Source organism: Podarcis tiliguerta (assembly GCF_965153285.1).
Source record: "Podarcis tiliguerta genome assembly, chromosome: 17".
Taxonomy (NCBI): Eukaryota; Metazoa; Chordata; class Lepidosauria; order Squamata; family Lacertidae; genus Podarcis; species Podarcis tiliguerta.
In genome coordinates this window covers 35394895-35410436 of record NC_139550.1, presented here as the reverse complement: position 1 = coordinate 35410436, position 15542 = coordinate 35394895, and the positions used below count along the sequence as shown (strand labels likewise).

The following is a 15542-nucleotide window of genomic DNA, read 5'->3' as shown; positions in this document are numbered from 1 at the left end:
TGCTCATCTCGCTTTATTGGCCGAGGGAGCCGGCATACAGCTTCTGGGTCATGTGGTCAGCATGACTAAGCCGCTTCTGGCGAACCAGAGCAGCGCACGGAAACGCTGTTTACCTTCCCGCTGGAACGGTACCTATTTATCTACTTGCACTTTGATGTGCTTTTGAACTGCTAGGTTGGCAGGAGCAGGGACCGAGCAACGGGAGCTCACCCCATCACAGGGAATCGAACCGCCAACCTTCTGATTGGCAAGCCTTAGGCTCTGCGGTTTAACCCATAGCACCACCTGCGTCCCTCCACTCAGCATATTTAGGAGCAGGGAAATCACAACAGCAGCATTCACAACCCAACCAACACACACACAGATTGTAGCCGTATTGCTTTGGCTGTTCAGTTCTTTTCTGCTGTGCAGTTATGCTTTAGAGTGGCCCTGGAGGACAAAGTTGTCTCCACTCGCAATGGCTCTGCAAATGGAGTTGGAACCTCTCAGGAAGTCTTGCTCACTGCAGCTCACTGTCCTCTTTTCCTCGGATCTCTTGTTACCCAATTCCCCCCTGGATTCCTGGTTGGTTGTGATGTAACAGACACAGCAATCTCTCTCTCTCCCCTCTCCGGTCCTGCCCATCCCTCTGTCCTAGGGCTTGCCACTTTTAGGGACACCAGCCTTGCACACGCATAAAGGAACAAAAACTTCACTGGCTGAATTTCAGCAAAAAGATCCTGACAAAAGGAAAAGGTGGCAAGACACCTGAAGTTGATAGATAGGATTGCCAGCTCCCCCTTTTTAAAGCAAGCCCCTATTCCAGTGTCTTTTAGCAGCAGCATGGAAAAGTTTCCCTGCTGCTATCTGCAAACAAAGCCATTGTTAAAGGCAAACATGCAGGGGAGGTGGTTGCTGTTTTTCCTGGTGAACTAGCAAGCCCGTTTGCTAGATGGGAACAGGGGGCTTAGTGCTAAACAGCAGCCTCTCTGTATCCTTGCCCCCCTCCCCAATTGGTCCACGGATGCGCCATAATTACAAAATCCAGGCTTAATGTTGCAAAAGGTTGGCCGTCCCATTTCATCTATTTATAAATTAAATATAGTATTTATACAACTATCTATTTATAGTGACATCTTAATCACGCACAAGCTTTTTAATTGCAGGGTGTTTATTGTTGGGCTTAAAAAAACAACACTCAAATGTACACAGGGGAGCATTCATATATACAGTTCCCCACCTCAAGTGGCACAGTCTCAGTCTCTGTGTTACTTTACAGCTGTGCTCTGTTTCTTCAGCATTACCATTTTTTATTTTTTAGTAAATTGCTAAGAGGTCTCCTTCTGAGTTGTCACTTTATACTTTTTGTTAACTAAAATTAATGTGAGTCTTTCTGAATGTGTGTGTTAGGTCTTTGCGGTTGTTAGCTGGGTTTGCCGCCTCTCACCAAGAAAACACCAGGCATAGCTTTGAATCTCCAGATGTGTCTCTGTTGCCTTCCTTCACATCTGAGCTGCCTGGCTCCTCACCTGCTCTGCACCACCGGTCCCCAACTTAAGAGATGGCAAGGAACTGTGGTGAGCGTCACATGAGCAAGTGGTAGTTACTCTGCATTCCTTATTGTAGAGCACAAGAATCAGTTTCGCATCTACACAGTTAACGCCACTCACGTTACAGGCTGCATCTTCGCTCACAGGGGCTGTAGTGACAAGAACCCAGATTCTAAAAGTAGCTTTGTGTATTAAACATGTGCCAAATTATGCAAAAATAATAATCCTGGATGTTTATGTAACACTTTCAGCGTTCAAACCACTTGACAAACGTTATCAGAGTAACATTTTGCATTGTTTAGAGAGAAGAACTTTGGATTTGATATCCCGCCTTTCACTCCCTTTAAGGAGTCTCAAAGCGGCTAACATTCTCCTTTCCCTTCCTCCCCCACAACAAACACTCTGTGAGGTGAGTGAGGCTGAGACTTCAGAGAATTGTGACTGGCCCAAGGTCACCCAGCAGCTGCATGTGGAGGAGCGGGGACGCGAACCCGGTTCACCAGATTACGAGTCTACCGCTCTTAACCACTACACCACCATTGTAGTGTCGTGCTTAGAATGTCAGGCTAGGGCAGGGGTCGGCAACCTAAGGCCCATGGGCCACAAGCGGCCCACGGAGGTCGTTTAACCGGCCCATGAGCTGCTCCCGAACCGAGTCGTCTGCTCACGGAGTCCCTGCGCGCCATGCTAAACCGGCGCGGTGTGGAGACTCACTTCCGCGACACCGAAAATCTCGTCTGTGCATGCGCAGATGCTGGAAATCGCGTCTGCGCAGATGTAGACACTGGAAATCGCGGGCACGCACACTCATGCGCATGCGCAATCCGGCCTGCAGAGGGATCTCCGCTGGAGTGAACCAGCCCAGGCAAGGTAAACCTTGCCAAGCCCTGGGCTAGGGCCTCAGGGACCTGTGTTCAAATCCTCACTCAGCTATGAGGCTCCCTGGCTGACTTTCAGGGCTATTCGCTGAGCCTCAGCCTAACCAACCTCACAGGGTTGTTGTGGGGATTAAATGGGGGGGGGGGACCATGTCTGTCACCTTGAGCTCCTTGGAGAAACAGAGGAATAGAAATGCAATCGATATATAAATACACCCTGTGAGGCAGATCAGTTGCTGTTATCATTATCAGGATGTAAGCAGTCCACCTAAGACGAAGAAGCTGTGGAGTGGTAAAACTTTCTGGAGTATTTGGGAAATAATTGCAAACAGGTGAAAATGCTAGCAGCATTAAGGTCAATTCAACAGCATAAGAAGTCCTGGTGTAGCTGGTCTAAAAGGTTGGTTTTATCCCTCTCAACTGGATCCTGGGTTGCAGCCGATTTCCTTTTCCTAACAGGAGGAAAGAGGGAGCCATTTGGAATGGTTTGTTACTTGGTATAATGGGAATACTGGGTTTTTATTATAGGTAGGTTCATGTAAAGTCAAGGTAAAGGGACTCCCGACCATTAGGTCCAGTCGTGACCGACTCTGGGGTTGCGGCGCTCATCTCGCTTTATTGGCCGAGGGAGCCAGCGTACAGCTTCCGGGTCATGTGGCCAGCGGGACTAAGCCGCTTCTGGCGAACCACAGCAGTGCATGAAAACGCCGTTTACCTTCCTGCTGGAATGGTACCTATTTATCTACTTGCACTTTGTGCTTTCGAACTGCTAGGTTGGCAGGAGCTGGGACCGAGCAACGGGAGCTCACCCCGTCCCGGGGATTCGAACCACTGACCTTCTGATCGGCAAGCCCTAGGCTCTGTGGTTTAACCCACTGCACCACCCGCGTCCCTAGGTGTATCCTACCACAAATATAGGGAATCAGTATGGGGGGGGGATTGATGGAGGGGTAGGAAACTAGTCTGATGTATACAATTTGCATCTCCTCCTCGACTGGCAACACCTGCATGTTGGAATGTTGCTAAGTCCCTGATGCACGGATAAATATTTCATTGTTATTGTTTCCCCAGATCAAAGGCCCAGTTTTATTTAGATTCTCGGAGGCGTCTTAAGCAGTAGAAGAAAGGGAGGGGTGGGGGAGGAACAAGAGAAATCCAGGCACTTTGGTTTCAGCATCTCAAAGCAAGACTATGCGGGTGAAGAGAGCCTGAAACAGAGCTGCCCTCAAAGGCATCGCTTGAATCCGGGCACCAATCCAGTTGCTGCGCAGCTGGGCAATCCTATTGCTGACACCTGCACAGTGAGAGATGGTCTCTTTTCTCGGCCACTCTCTTCCCCTCGCAAAGAAAGCAGGATCCCAGCTCTCGTGGTTGCAGAGAAACACTTGGAAGTTTTGTGAGTGAGCTCAAAAGCAGGGGTCCAGCATTGCTCCGTGCCTTCTTCCCAAGATGGTTACAGTGGTACCTCGGGTTACATATGCTTCAGGTTACATACACTCCAGGATACATACTCCGCTAACCCAGAAATAGTACCTCAGGTTAAGAACTTTGCTTCAGGATGAGAACACAAAATCGTGCTCCGGCGGCGCAGCAGCAGCAGGAGGCCCCATTAGCTAAAGTGGTGCTTCAGGTTAAGAACAGTTTCAGGTTAAGAATGGATCTCCAGAATGAATTAAGTACTTAACCCAAGGTACCACTGTATTTTCTAGAGCCAGACATTCGTTTCTCATTTGACAAGGGAGGGCAGTGCTCAAGGCTGCACAGAAACATCACAAACCCAGAAGTCTTGAGATGAGGTTATGGAAATAATTTTGCACCTGATGGGAGGCGATCTGGGCTCTGGAAGCAATATTTGACACCTTCTCTGAAAGAAGCTGAGAGACACCTGTTCGCCTTATTTCAGTTACCAGAGCCTCCCTCCATTTTCCTCACAGCATTTTTCAAAGAGGGAGGGGAGGCAGGTTATTTGTACACCTGAATCTTAGAAGCAAAATTAACTATTTTTATGGGACAGAACAGTTGGGCTGCAGAAGCTTCCATCAGGTTGTCTTGTTGGGGTGGAAGCTTCAAAGCTCCCCTTTTCTTTCGCCAGGGTCAAGCAAGAGTCTGCGTTTTTATGGAACTGCTCTGACAGACAACCAGCAGACTACACACACAAACTTTGGAGGCAATAAAAGTCTGTTGCAAACCCTGACGTCTCAGTGGAAGACCCACATAAAAACATTATTTTGGTTTTGTCTAGGAAAGGCTGAGCTTGCTGATGCAAAAGGCTTTCCTCAATGGAAGCACTGGGGAGGGGGGCAAGCAGTTGCCAAGCTCTGGGCCTGCGAGGTCAGGTGTTCACTGGGGCCACAAACACAGACAAGAGCCCACTCCCCCACCATTCTCCCTTTGCAGAGAGCTCTGGGGAGAAGCATAAGTAAATGCTTGGCTTGCATTGCCTCTTCCAGACAAAGAGAAGGAGTTGAGAGAGCACCCAAAATGTTGGTGGGTGTCAAAGGAACTCGGTGTTATAGGAATTCTAAGGTCTCATATATATGTGTGTGTGTGTTCATAAATGTACAAAGCAAACAATACATAAGTATATAAACCACGTGTCTGAAATAGTGTTGTTGTTTAGTCGTTTAGTCGTGTCCGACTCTTCGTGACCCCATGGACCAGAGCATGCCAGGCACTTCTGTCCTCCACTGCCTCCCACAGTTTGGTCAGGCTCATGTTTGTAGCTTCAAGAACACTGTCCAACCACCTCGCCCTCTGTCGTCCCCTTCTCCTTGTGCCCTCCATCTTTCCCAACATCAGGGTCTTTTCCAGGGAGTCTTCACTTCTCATGAGGTGGCCAAAGTATTGGAGCCTCAGCTTCAGGATCTGTCCTTCCAGTGAGCACTCAGGGCTGATTTCCTTAAGAATGGATGTGTTTGATCTTCTTTCAGTCCATGGGACTCTCAAGAGTCTCCTCCAGCACCATAATTCAAAAGCATTAATTCTTTGGTGATCAGCCTTCTTGATGGTCCAGCTCTCACTTCCATACATCAGTACTGGGAAAACCATGGCTTTAACTATACGGACCTTTGTTGGCAAGGTGATGTCTCTGCTTTTTAAGATGCTGTCTAGGTCTGAAATAGTACAGGAGAACAATCCTGAAGCCATTTTGACTCTCCCGAATTGACCTCAAATATTTCTCTGCAAGGAAGAAGGAAATGAGGAAAGCTTTCCAATTGTCTTTGGACTGTAGGGGCTTACACCTCCCTGTAAATACAGTCTGGCAAGTATCAGTTAGGCTGAGCACACTATCAATATGCATAAGACAGTGGTGCCCAAACCTTTTTCAAAGAGGGCCAGATTTGATGAAGTGAACATGCGTGAGGGCCAACCGTGCCTGGCGTAAGAGATTCAGGAACTAAGTATTTACCATCTCAAAGGAATGGCCAGGCTGCCCAGAAAAGGCAATCAGATAAGGCAGTATCAGGTATCCTGGAAGTACAGGAGAGAAGCAACACACTCAAATTTCTGCTGGGCACTACCTCTGTGATGTATGTACTGTATGATGTTTTGGGGGGTGGTCTTGAGCTACAGGGTAGGCAATTTCAAAAGTCTATAGAAGAGCTTGCACACCAATGTTCAGGGTTCCTCTCCTCCCTCCCTTTGTGGGGTGGGCAGGGGACCCTGTTGCAACAGTTTAATAAAGATCAGGCTTACCGGCTGCTTTGCTTCTCAATATTCTCTGGTTGGCCTCTGTCATTTTCTCCTACCGACAGAAAACCTACATAAGGACTCTATACGGGCTCTTGGATACCCCATAAGGGATAAAGGAGCAGCTTTTTCTTATAACACCGGGATGAGGAAGAACCAGGGTCACTTTACTTTGGTGATGTGCCTTAAGTCCCCACGACACCCCTCTCAAGTCTACGAATGCCACCCACTTGCCTCTTTCCAGTAGTAAGGATCCGCTGCAGGGCCAGCAAGTAAAGATTTGCAGGGGATGAGCAGAGAGGGGATCTGACTCTGGTCTAACCTCTTAAAAGAGAGAGCAGAGTGAACTTAGCTCAGGTGTCGATGCCACACCAGCAAACACAGCATGTCAAGCGCCATTGGAACAGCCCCCCCCCAGCAGCCCTCACCCCTTACCATGAATCCAGGGTGCTGAAAGCAACTTACTCGGGCGTAGAAAGAGGGAGGCTCAGCCCCTATTTCACCCCCTACCTCCTCAAAACAAGAACAACACACAGAGCTGAAGCCAGTCAAAAATCATTGTTTGCATTATCAGTTGCTCAACAATTACAGCCTTGTACAAGTCATTGATACGTTAAATAAAACACACACGCTACCCTCACCCAACAGGGGGAAACAAAGTGCAGCTGGAACCTTGAATGAGCCCCAAGAGCCCCCCCTCCTGGAGACATAAGGGTTTTGCTCCGCTTGGGTCAAGTCCCACCCAGAGGGAGGGAATCAGCACAAATATATATATATATCTATATATATATTTATATTTATTTATCTATAATATTTTACCTTTTTTATTAACAGCAGCAACAGCTGGACAGAGCTGGGGCAGAATAAGATTCAGGACTGACTGAGCATGCAAGGTGATGGGAGAACAGGGGAAGGGGGTCTTGTGAAGGAATCAGGAAGGTGAAGCTGTAGGATTCAGAGACATAGCTTGAAGAGTCGGAAGCAGACAGAGAGGCTTGGGAGAAAGTTAAACACCCCCAGAGCAATAGTATTTCAAGAGTGGTGCTTTAAATGGCTCTTTACCATGGCAGGAATGCCTCCCATTCTGCTTTGCAGCTCCTCTGTTATTCCCCTCTGTTCACAGCATCCCACCCCACCCTGGGTCAATTTTGAAAACCAAGCTGCAGTTTGCCCTCCAGCCCACAAGGAGTGCTGCTGCAGGAAGGCCCCCTCAACCAGTGCTTCTTAAAGGGCCAGCATCTACAGCCTTGAAGAGAAGCAGGTGGAGGATAGTCAGTGTGTGTGTTACTTAGGAGAAACAAATCCGTTTCAGGGCAGGGAGTGGGGAGGCCTGAGTTGGGAAGCGGTTAAAGGGCAAACTTGTTTGTTGGTGCCAAGAAAGGGAAAGACAGCTAGCTGGAGAGGACTGAACACCTCCCTAAAACAAAACAAGGTTGAGAGAATTGACCCATCGGGAGGGAGGCAGAAGACGCCAATGCCACCCCCCTCTCCCGTGCCAGCAGTGCAGTCGAGGGCAAAGTGAAGGATGGGCATCACAGGACGGGACTGAGCTCAGACGGCGTCATCCAGGCCAGGCTCAGCGTCAGGGGACGGAACACACTCCTTGCTGAGGCGGACAATCTCCTGGGAGAGCACTTCCAAATCCTGGTGAGGGGAAAAGAAAGGAAGGGGGAGAAGCAGGTCAGCTGAGCCCACGGGAAGACGGTGCCATCATCTCCCACAGGACAAACACTGCCCATATTCACACTCTGCCCCTGCACAGGTTAATGGTCGACATTTGCAGCTACCTGGTAAAACTTTTAAATATCGGGATCAGGCCCAGACAGAGGGGGGGGGCCATGTGGGCCACTTGGACCGGACCTCCGATTCGAAAGGGGGCCTCGGTCACCGAAAGAAATTGAAGAAATTGCTGATCAAATACTAAACTTGAATTTGGAAAACGTTTTCCCAAATCTTCTAACTGCATCACGCATTTTCTTATCATTACCAGCTACAGTGGCCTCCAATGAGAGAAGTGTCAATATATTAAAACGAATTAAGTCTTTCTTTCTATCAACAATGGCTCAAGAATGCCTAAATGGTTTAGCGTGATAAACATAAACCACAATAAGGTGAAGTTGCTTCAAGAATTCACAGAAAAGAAAACTAGGAAAGCATTTTTAAACATAAATACTTAAAATAATCCTTTTCCCTATGTATTTTTAAAAAGCACTATTGTATATTTATATTTTCCATTTGTCTTTATATGCAGATATGGTTCAAGCCTTGAAATAAAATTATTTGTCAGCATAACTTTTGTGAAAATTATTTATATACTTATTTATAAGACTTCAACTATCCCCAGGGTAAAAAGGGGGGGGCACATTATCTACCTGGCCCAGGCCTCTGCCTGGCTCTGCTCGAGATCATGGATTCAAGCCCTGCGTTGGGCAAAAGGTTTCTGCATTGCAGGGGGCTGGACCAGATGACCCCCACAGCCCCTTCCAATTCTACGGTTCTGGTTGGCCAGTTTTCTTCAAGTTCTGCTTCTGGTCCATCAAGTTCTGGCTTGCCTCTGAGACACTACTGCCTTAGCTCTTTTTGTCCTCTTCAGGGATGGCCCGGGGGGGGGGGGAGAGTCTTTTTTCAAAACAGCAAGTTGTCAACCCCGACAACAGAGGCACAGGCAGAAGCCACAGGCACAAATCTGAGTTTGGGAAAGGAAGGGAATGCAATGCTTCAGTCCCCTGCCTCATCTTGGGAAAAGATGCAGCTAAGAAGAAACACCAGATCTGAACAGGACACCCTTCTCAGGCTGCGCCTATTGACACACATCAATGAGATGACTTGCGACCAGAGCCAGGATTAAAACCTTAAAAATATATAAATTCATTATGGGATTATGCAGTTAAAAATTGCTAATTGATCACCACTGGGCTTGAGTTCAGAGGGAAACTGTTTCTTAAAATCATGAGATAAGGAACCAATCACAATCAATAAAAGAGGCAGAGAGAGAACGAACCAAGTGTGGATTTCGAGAGCGAAAGGGTCCACTTGGATGCAAGCCACGTGCTGTCTCTCAAACCACGCTCCCTCGGCTACAGCATGCCCCCCCCCCAAGGCTCCTTCTGACCAGTGCCTCCTTCCAACCACACCACCTGAAGTATTTCTGGCTGGCAGCCTCTTTCCCAGCTGCACAGCGCCCCCTAGAGGCCACCACTCAGGTCGCCCACACACCTTAACCTGCCCCAAACCCCAAACCCCACACCCCTCCTCCCCAGCACCACATTATCTGTGGATTTGCACCCCCTGCAACACGCCCACCCTGTCTCCAAGACAGCATCCTCCCTCTGCCCCCCCCTGCACTGACCGCTCCTTTGAAGCCCCAACCTTGACAGTCCGTCCTCTGAAGCAGCTCCGCTCCCCCCCATCCCTCCCCACTCAGATGCAGCTATAAATAGCCGCCTCTTTCCGCTGACATCACTCTTTCGTCCCCTTGCTCCATTAGGACGTTGGAAGGATCAGATTCTACATCAAGTTAATATTGAAAAAGGAAAGGGGGAGAGAAAAAAGGCCAATATGCTGCAAAGTCTTTTGCTGGGGCGGGCTCCCTATAGCCTGTGTTTGTGAGCGCTGGTGATTAAAACAGGTGAGCACACAGAACGGCCTTGCGGGATCAGACTTAAGGTCTACCCAGCCCTGATTGCTAAGCAGCCGTCAGCCAGATGCTTCTGAGAAACTTGTAAGAGCAGGGCAGGGAGACTGACGTCCGCCTGCTGCTATGTCCCCATCAGCTGGTATTTGGAGGTTCACTGCCTCTGAACATGGAGGGTTCGCTTAGCTCTCGTGGCTGATAGGGGTGCATTGGAAGAGATATTTCCCATGAATTCCTCCCCCCCAATAAGCTGCTGCAAGTTTTCCAAAGGCAAGAATACAGTAGGGTGGGGAGAAAACCCTTTGCATATGCTCAGAATATCCTATACAGTGGTAACTCAGGTTAAGTACGTAATTCCATATTCCTTATCAACACCCCAAAATCCCCTCCCTGCTCATCAAAAAATAACATGCTAGGGAGAAAGGCTAGCCAGGGGGTCAGCAAACTTTTCCAGCAGGGGGCTGGTCCACTGTCCCTTGGACCTTGTGGGGGGCTGGACTATATATTTTGGGGGTGGGGGATGAACGAATTCCTTTGCCCCACAAATAACCCAGAGATGCATTTTAAATACAGTGGTACCTCGGGTTGAGTACTTAATTCGTTCTTGAGGTCTGTTCTTAACCTGAAACTGTTCTTAACCTGAAGCACCACTTTAACTAATGGGGCCTCCCACTGCCGCTGTGCCGCTGGAGCACGATTCCTGTTCTCATCCTGAAGCAAAGTTCTTAACCTGAGGTACTATTAGCGGAGTCTGTAACCTGAAGTGTATGTAACCCGAGGTACGACTGTATATGATGCTCCTCATCCTTAGGTGGGATTCTGAGTGGCTGGGTCTCGTGCCCAGGCTCTCACTGCCCCTTCTCAAGGACCGTTTCTGCTGGATCTGAGCATTTATGGCTCTCCGAGGGCACTAGCATCCTCTTCTTCTCTCCCCCACCCCTCTGCATCTTCCCGGGGTGAGGAGGGGCCAAGGGGGGCAAGACCCAGGACACAGCACCCCCGCTGCCATGCCAGAACGGACCCCCCACCCGCCCCCATTCAAGGCTGCAGGGACAATTTCTGCCTTGCGCACCCTGTCCTGTTCTGTTTGACTGCTCAGCCCCAGAGGCAGCCTCGCCGCAGCCCAGGGAGCCAGCCTTCCTCTCTGGCTTTGGGTGGTCACCCATTTGTGACAAGGGGAGAGAGGCGGATCCAGCCCTAGCAGATCTCTGGCACAAGGAAGCGGCGGCGGTGGCTGCTCCTCTGCAGCTCAAGGTCACCACGGCTCGTAATGGGGAGGGAAATCTGCTACTCCCTCAGCTGCCGCTCGGTGCCAGGAGCCAGGCTCCCGCTGGCCTCCTCGGTTCCCCTCGCAGTCACCTTGACCTGCATCCTGAGACCAGGAGGATGGAGAGAGGCAGCGGGAGGGCAGCTGCGAGAGCCGGCCCCCGTGCCTCAAGGCAGGAGCACCCAGAAAAGAAGCTAACGTCCCAGGAGCTGCCAACTGCCCTTATTCACCAGGGGGAAATATCTCCCCATCTCCCGCAGCTGTGGAGCTGCTCCCCCTTTCCGCTGCTTTCTTTCAGCTCTCGGTTGTTCCTTAGCGGCTGGGTACACATACCAGCCCCATGCATGTGGAATCAGGGGTGAGACGAAAGCGGGCTTGTGGGCAAGGGCCCCGGGCCCCTGTTTCACTGTGATGGCAACCTCCAAGCTGGCCCCTTTGCCACCCTGCTTGCAATCTCTCTGGAACAGGGGTCGGCAACCTGCGGCCCAAAAGCAGTCCACGGGGGTCGTCTAAACGGCCCCTGAACTGAGCTGCCCACTCAGCGAGTCCCCGCGCGCTGCACTAAACCGGCACAGCGTGGAGCAGGGACTCGCTTCCGCGCTGCCGGCCCACAGAGCGATCTCCGCAGGAGTGAAGCAGCCCAGGAGAGGTAAACCTTGCCGCGCCTGGTCTGGAACCACCCCAGGTCCTTACTGGCCTCCATTTTGCAGTTGCATGTCCCTGTTAAGATGCAGCAGGACTCTCCCCCCCTGACCCCACCTTCCGCTGCTATTTGCTGGGGTCTCTCCCTCAAGAATTTGCCCCACCCAATCCATTTCTGCCACTGTTAGTCCCTGGGGGGCTAGGTGCTCCAATAAGGCTTCCTCTCTTGACCCCATGCAATTCACATGTGCCAACTGTTTTTGGGAGGAAATACCCGAAAAACCCTACTCCCTCAGGTTGTGTGCTTCTGAGCATGTGCAGAGTTCCTTTTCCACACAAGGAAGAGTCTAATAATAAGAAGTAGAACTGTGAGGGGAGAGATTCCATCAGGCAAGGCCTCCTTCCACCTGCCTTGCCCCACTCTCTAGTCTCTGCCTCTCAATTTGTATTGCATTATTTTATGTACTGTGGTTTGCCGTTGTTTTATTGATTATAGTTTAGAAATTATTTATTGCAACTGCTGAGTGGATTTCTGTTTAACTTTTATATGTTGTTGTTATTATTATTTAATACTATTCTAATGATTGCTGAACATTACTTTTTTGATATAGGTTACCTATTTTAAAGTTATGTTTTATTATCACATTTTTCTATTGCATTAGATTGTTATAAGATGTACATTTTTTGTTTCTTCAGCTTCTAAACCGCCTTGAGCATTGTAAGATAGAAAGACGGTATACAAATTAAAAATGATGATAAAAATTGATAATAATATACTGCCCTTCCTCATAAGACCCCAGAGTGGTTCACAGGATAAAATACAAGATAAAAACACAAGTAAATAGTTAAAACAAAAACAACAAGAAGAAGAAGAGTTTGGATTTGATATCCCGCTTTATCAATACCCAAAGGAGTCTCAAAGCGGCTCACATTCTCCTTTCCCTTCCTCCCCCACAACAAACACTCTGTGAGGTGAGAGGGGCTGAGAGACTTCAGAGAAGTGTGACTGGCCCAAGGTCACCCAGCAGCTGCATGTGGAGGAGTGGAGACGCGAACCCGGTTCCCCAGATTACGAATCTACCGCTCTTAACCACTACACCACACTGGCTCTCAACAAAACAATAACAACAGATCTAGGGGCAAAGTCTCTCTAAGAACACAAGAAGAGCCTGCAGGAGCAAGTGTGGCCCCAGTGTTGAGCAGTGCTGTCGATTCACCCAGCCGGGTGAGAGCACAGAACCCAGCTGATGCTGCTTGCCGGGGGTAACTGAGTCAGATGAGCTGGTACCTCCTCTAGGAACTCCCTGGTCCTCCTCCGAAGGACCCTCGTCCTATGGTAAAACTGCTCCTGGGGTGTACCATTCCAGACTGCAGGCAGCAGCTGCATAATGGCATGCTTTCTGCCCCTCCAAAAAGTTAGCTAGGAGTTAGAACTTTCTCCCTTGCATTGTTGTGTGCATGTGTTACATGCAGGAACTAGGAACACTTTAACCACATAGAATCATAGAATTGTAGAGCTGGGACCCTGAGGATCATCTAGTCCAACCCCCTGCAATGCAGGAACAGGCAGCTGTCCCATACAGGGTTTGAACCTGCAACCTTGGCGTTATCAGCACCACACTCTTTATCCATCCAGGCTGATGTGTGTTCAGAAACGTGCCCATAATCCTATACAGGCAGATCGCTGGTTTCCTTGATGTGGCTGCAACTTTACGTGGATTGGTGAAAAGTAAATACATAAACGTGAAGGGGAAGGAGGGGAAGAGGAAGGGGAGACGACTGGCAAACCCATCAGCCACTGGGAGAACATTTGGGTGTGGCTGGAGGGTGGAGTGTGGAAAGGGAGCGGGGGAAGCTGCAGGGAATTTGGGAGGTGCAAGGAGAAAGTTGTAGAGGAGGTTGGAGAGTCATCAGAGGAGGGTTTGAGGGATTTGCTCGGCTGTCGGGGTTTGGTTTTGTTTTTCTGGCTTTGCACGATAGCCTGGAATGTAACCCCCATGAAAGATGAGATCTATCTGCACTGAGAGCCAGTGTGGTGTAGTGGTTAAGAGCGGTAGTCTCGTAATCTGGGGAACCAGGTTCGCGCCTCCGCTCCTCCACATGCAGCTGCTGGGTGACCTTGGGTTAGTCACACTTCTTTGAAGTCTCTCAGCCCCACTCACCTCACAGAGTGTTTGTTGTGGGGGAGGAAGGGAAAGGAGAATGTTAGCCGCTTTGAGACTCCTGAAGGGGAGTGAAAGGCAGGATATCAAATCCAAACTCCTCTTCTATGTTAATGGCGACTTTCAATTTGGATTGGGGAGCGGCGTTCAGGGCTGGCTGTTGCTCTGCTGTCTTTTCTTGAAGAAGAAGAAGAGTTTGGATTTGATATCCCACTTTATCCCGAAGGAGTCTCAAAGCGGCTAACATTCTCCTTTCCTTTCCTCCCCCACAACAAACACTCTGTGAGGTGAGTGAGGCTGAGAGACTTCAGAGATGCGTGACTGGCCCAAGGTCACCCAGCAGCTGCATGCGGAGGAGCGGGGAAGCGAACCTGGTTCACCAGATTACGAGTCCACCAGTCTTAACCACTACACCACGCCGGCTCTTGGCTCTGCCGTTCTCCTGGAACCGACTCCCATCTCTAGCATCCTTGGCTAATGCCCTCCCCAGGCACACACCTCACCCGTGATCCCCAAGGCTGCGCCCACAAACCTTCTGCAAGTGCATGTTTTTGGTCAGCTGCTCCTCCAGCATGTTCTGAAGCTTCTTGTTCATCTCCCGCACGTTCTCATCTCCCGGCTTCACCAGGTCCCGCAAGACGCTGCTCAGGCTGCTGCGGTCGACTTGCCCGTGGGCCCCTGACACATCTGTCGGAATTGGGCAGAGGGGAAGAGAGTCGAGAGAGAGAGGAAGAGAAAGTGGGTGTGTTGTGGTTTGATGAGCATCTCAAACGTAGGGGGACAAACCTCTGTCAGGGCTGCACCATTTGTGAGAGCAAAAGGGGGCCTCACACTCCTTAACCTGAAAACAATTCTCTGTACACAGAAAGCTAGCATGTCAGGACTCTGCTAGAATCCTGCTCCTTGACAACTAGCTTTCTATAGCCCCGTCTGCACCATACATTTAAAGCAGTCTCATAAAACTGTAAACAGTCATGGCTTCCCCACAAAGCATCCTGGGAACTGTAGTTCCTTAAGGGTGCTGAGTTGTTAGGAGACCCTTATTCCCCTTCGGAAGGGAGATTGATTGTTACACAACACTGGGAATTGTAGCTCTGTGAGGGAAAGAGGGGTCTCTCCTAACGACTTTCAGCTCATTTGAGAAACTACAGTTCCCAGGATTCTTTGGCAGAAGCCATGGCTGTTGAAAGTGATTGGATATTAAACGTATGATACGGAGGGGACTCGTGTAGAAGACGTACTTCTCTCCGGCATCAGTCTGAAGTAGCAACATCGGACACAGGTCTAGCACCTCAGAGAGGGAGAAAGAGACGGCAAAAAGCCACGTCAGGAAATCAGGTGGAATCCAGCAGAAGTTCAGTGCTAATTTTTAATTGTTCCCAGGGAAAAAAATCCATTTGCAACCCCATTTCCACTTGCAACTCAAGAGAATTTCGCCATGTAATGTCATGTGATGAAAGGTGGCGCCGTGTCCCAGCCTACAGTTCTTTCCCACCATTTGAAATCTGGACTGCCGAAAAGTTCCGTAACACAACCGGTAGCGCAGTGCAAAAAGGGAAATGCTGGGAAATGGGACAGAAGCACCAGCACTATAACTTGTAAAATGCAACAAACTTCCTGTCCAGGACTTTCAGACAGCGGTCTTGCTCCAGGTCCCTTCCTAAACAGAAGACAAGCTATTTCACCTCCCGCTGGAGCCACGTCTCCCAGGGCTCTTTCCCCTGGAGACTCCTAGGAAGT

General features: G+C 49.6%; 1 protein-coding gene and 1 long non-coding RNA gene across 3 annotated transcripts in view; both read right to left on the bottom strand.

The window, feature by feature from the left end:
- Positions 1-6636: 6636 nt before the first annotated feature.
- The window catches only part of GRIPAP1 (GRIP1 associated protein 1), a 65020-nt gene continuing 56114 nt past the window's right edge, over positions 6637-15542 (bottom strand). For both annotated transcript variants that reach the window (XM_083419761.1, XM_083419762.1), the window contains 2 exons: positions 14335-14489; positions 6637-7741 (listed from right to left, as the gene is read on the bottom strand). In XM_083419761.1, coding sequence (XP_083275887.1) covers positions 7649-7741; positions 14335-14489 — 248 coding nt within the window. In that variant the 3' untranslated portion in view covers positions 6637-7648. The remainder of the gene's footprint in view (positions 7742-14334; positions 14490-15542) is intronic.
- On the bottom strand, positions 12516-14022 carry LOC310668039. The gene is made up of 2 exons (XR_014506568.1): positions 13924-14022; positions 12516-13660 (listed from the first exon to the last, which is right to left on the bottom strand). It is a non-coding gene; the product is annotated as an uncharacterized lncRNA (long non-coding RNA).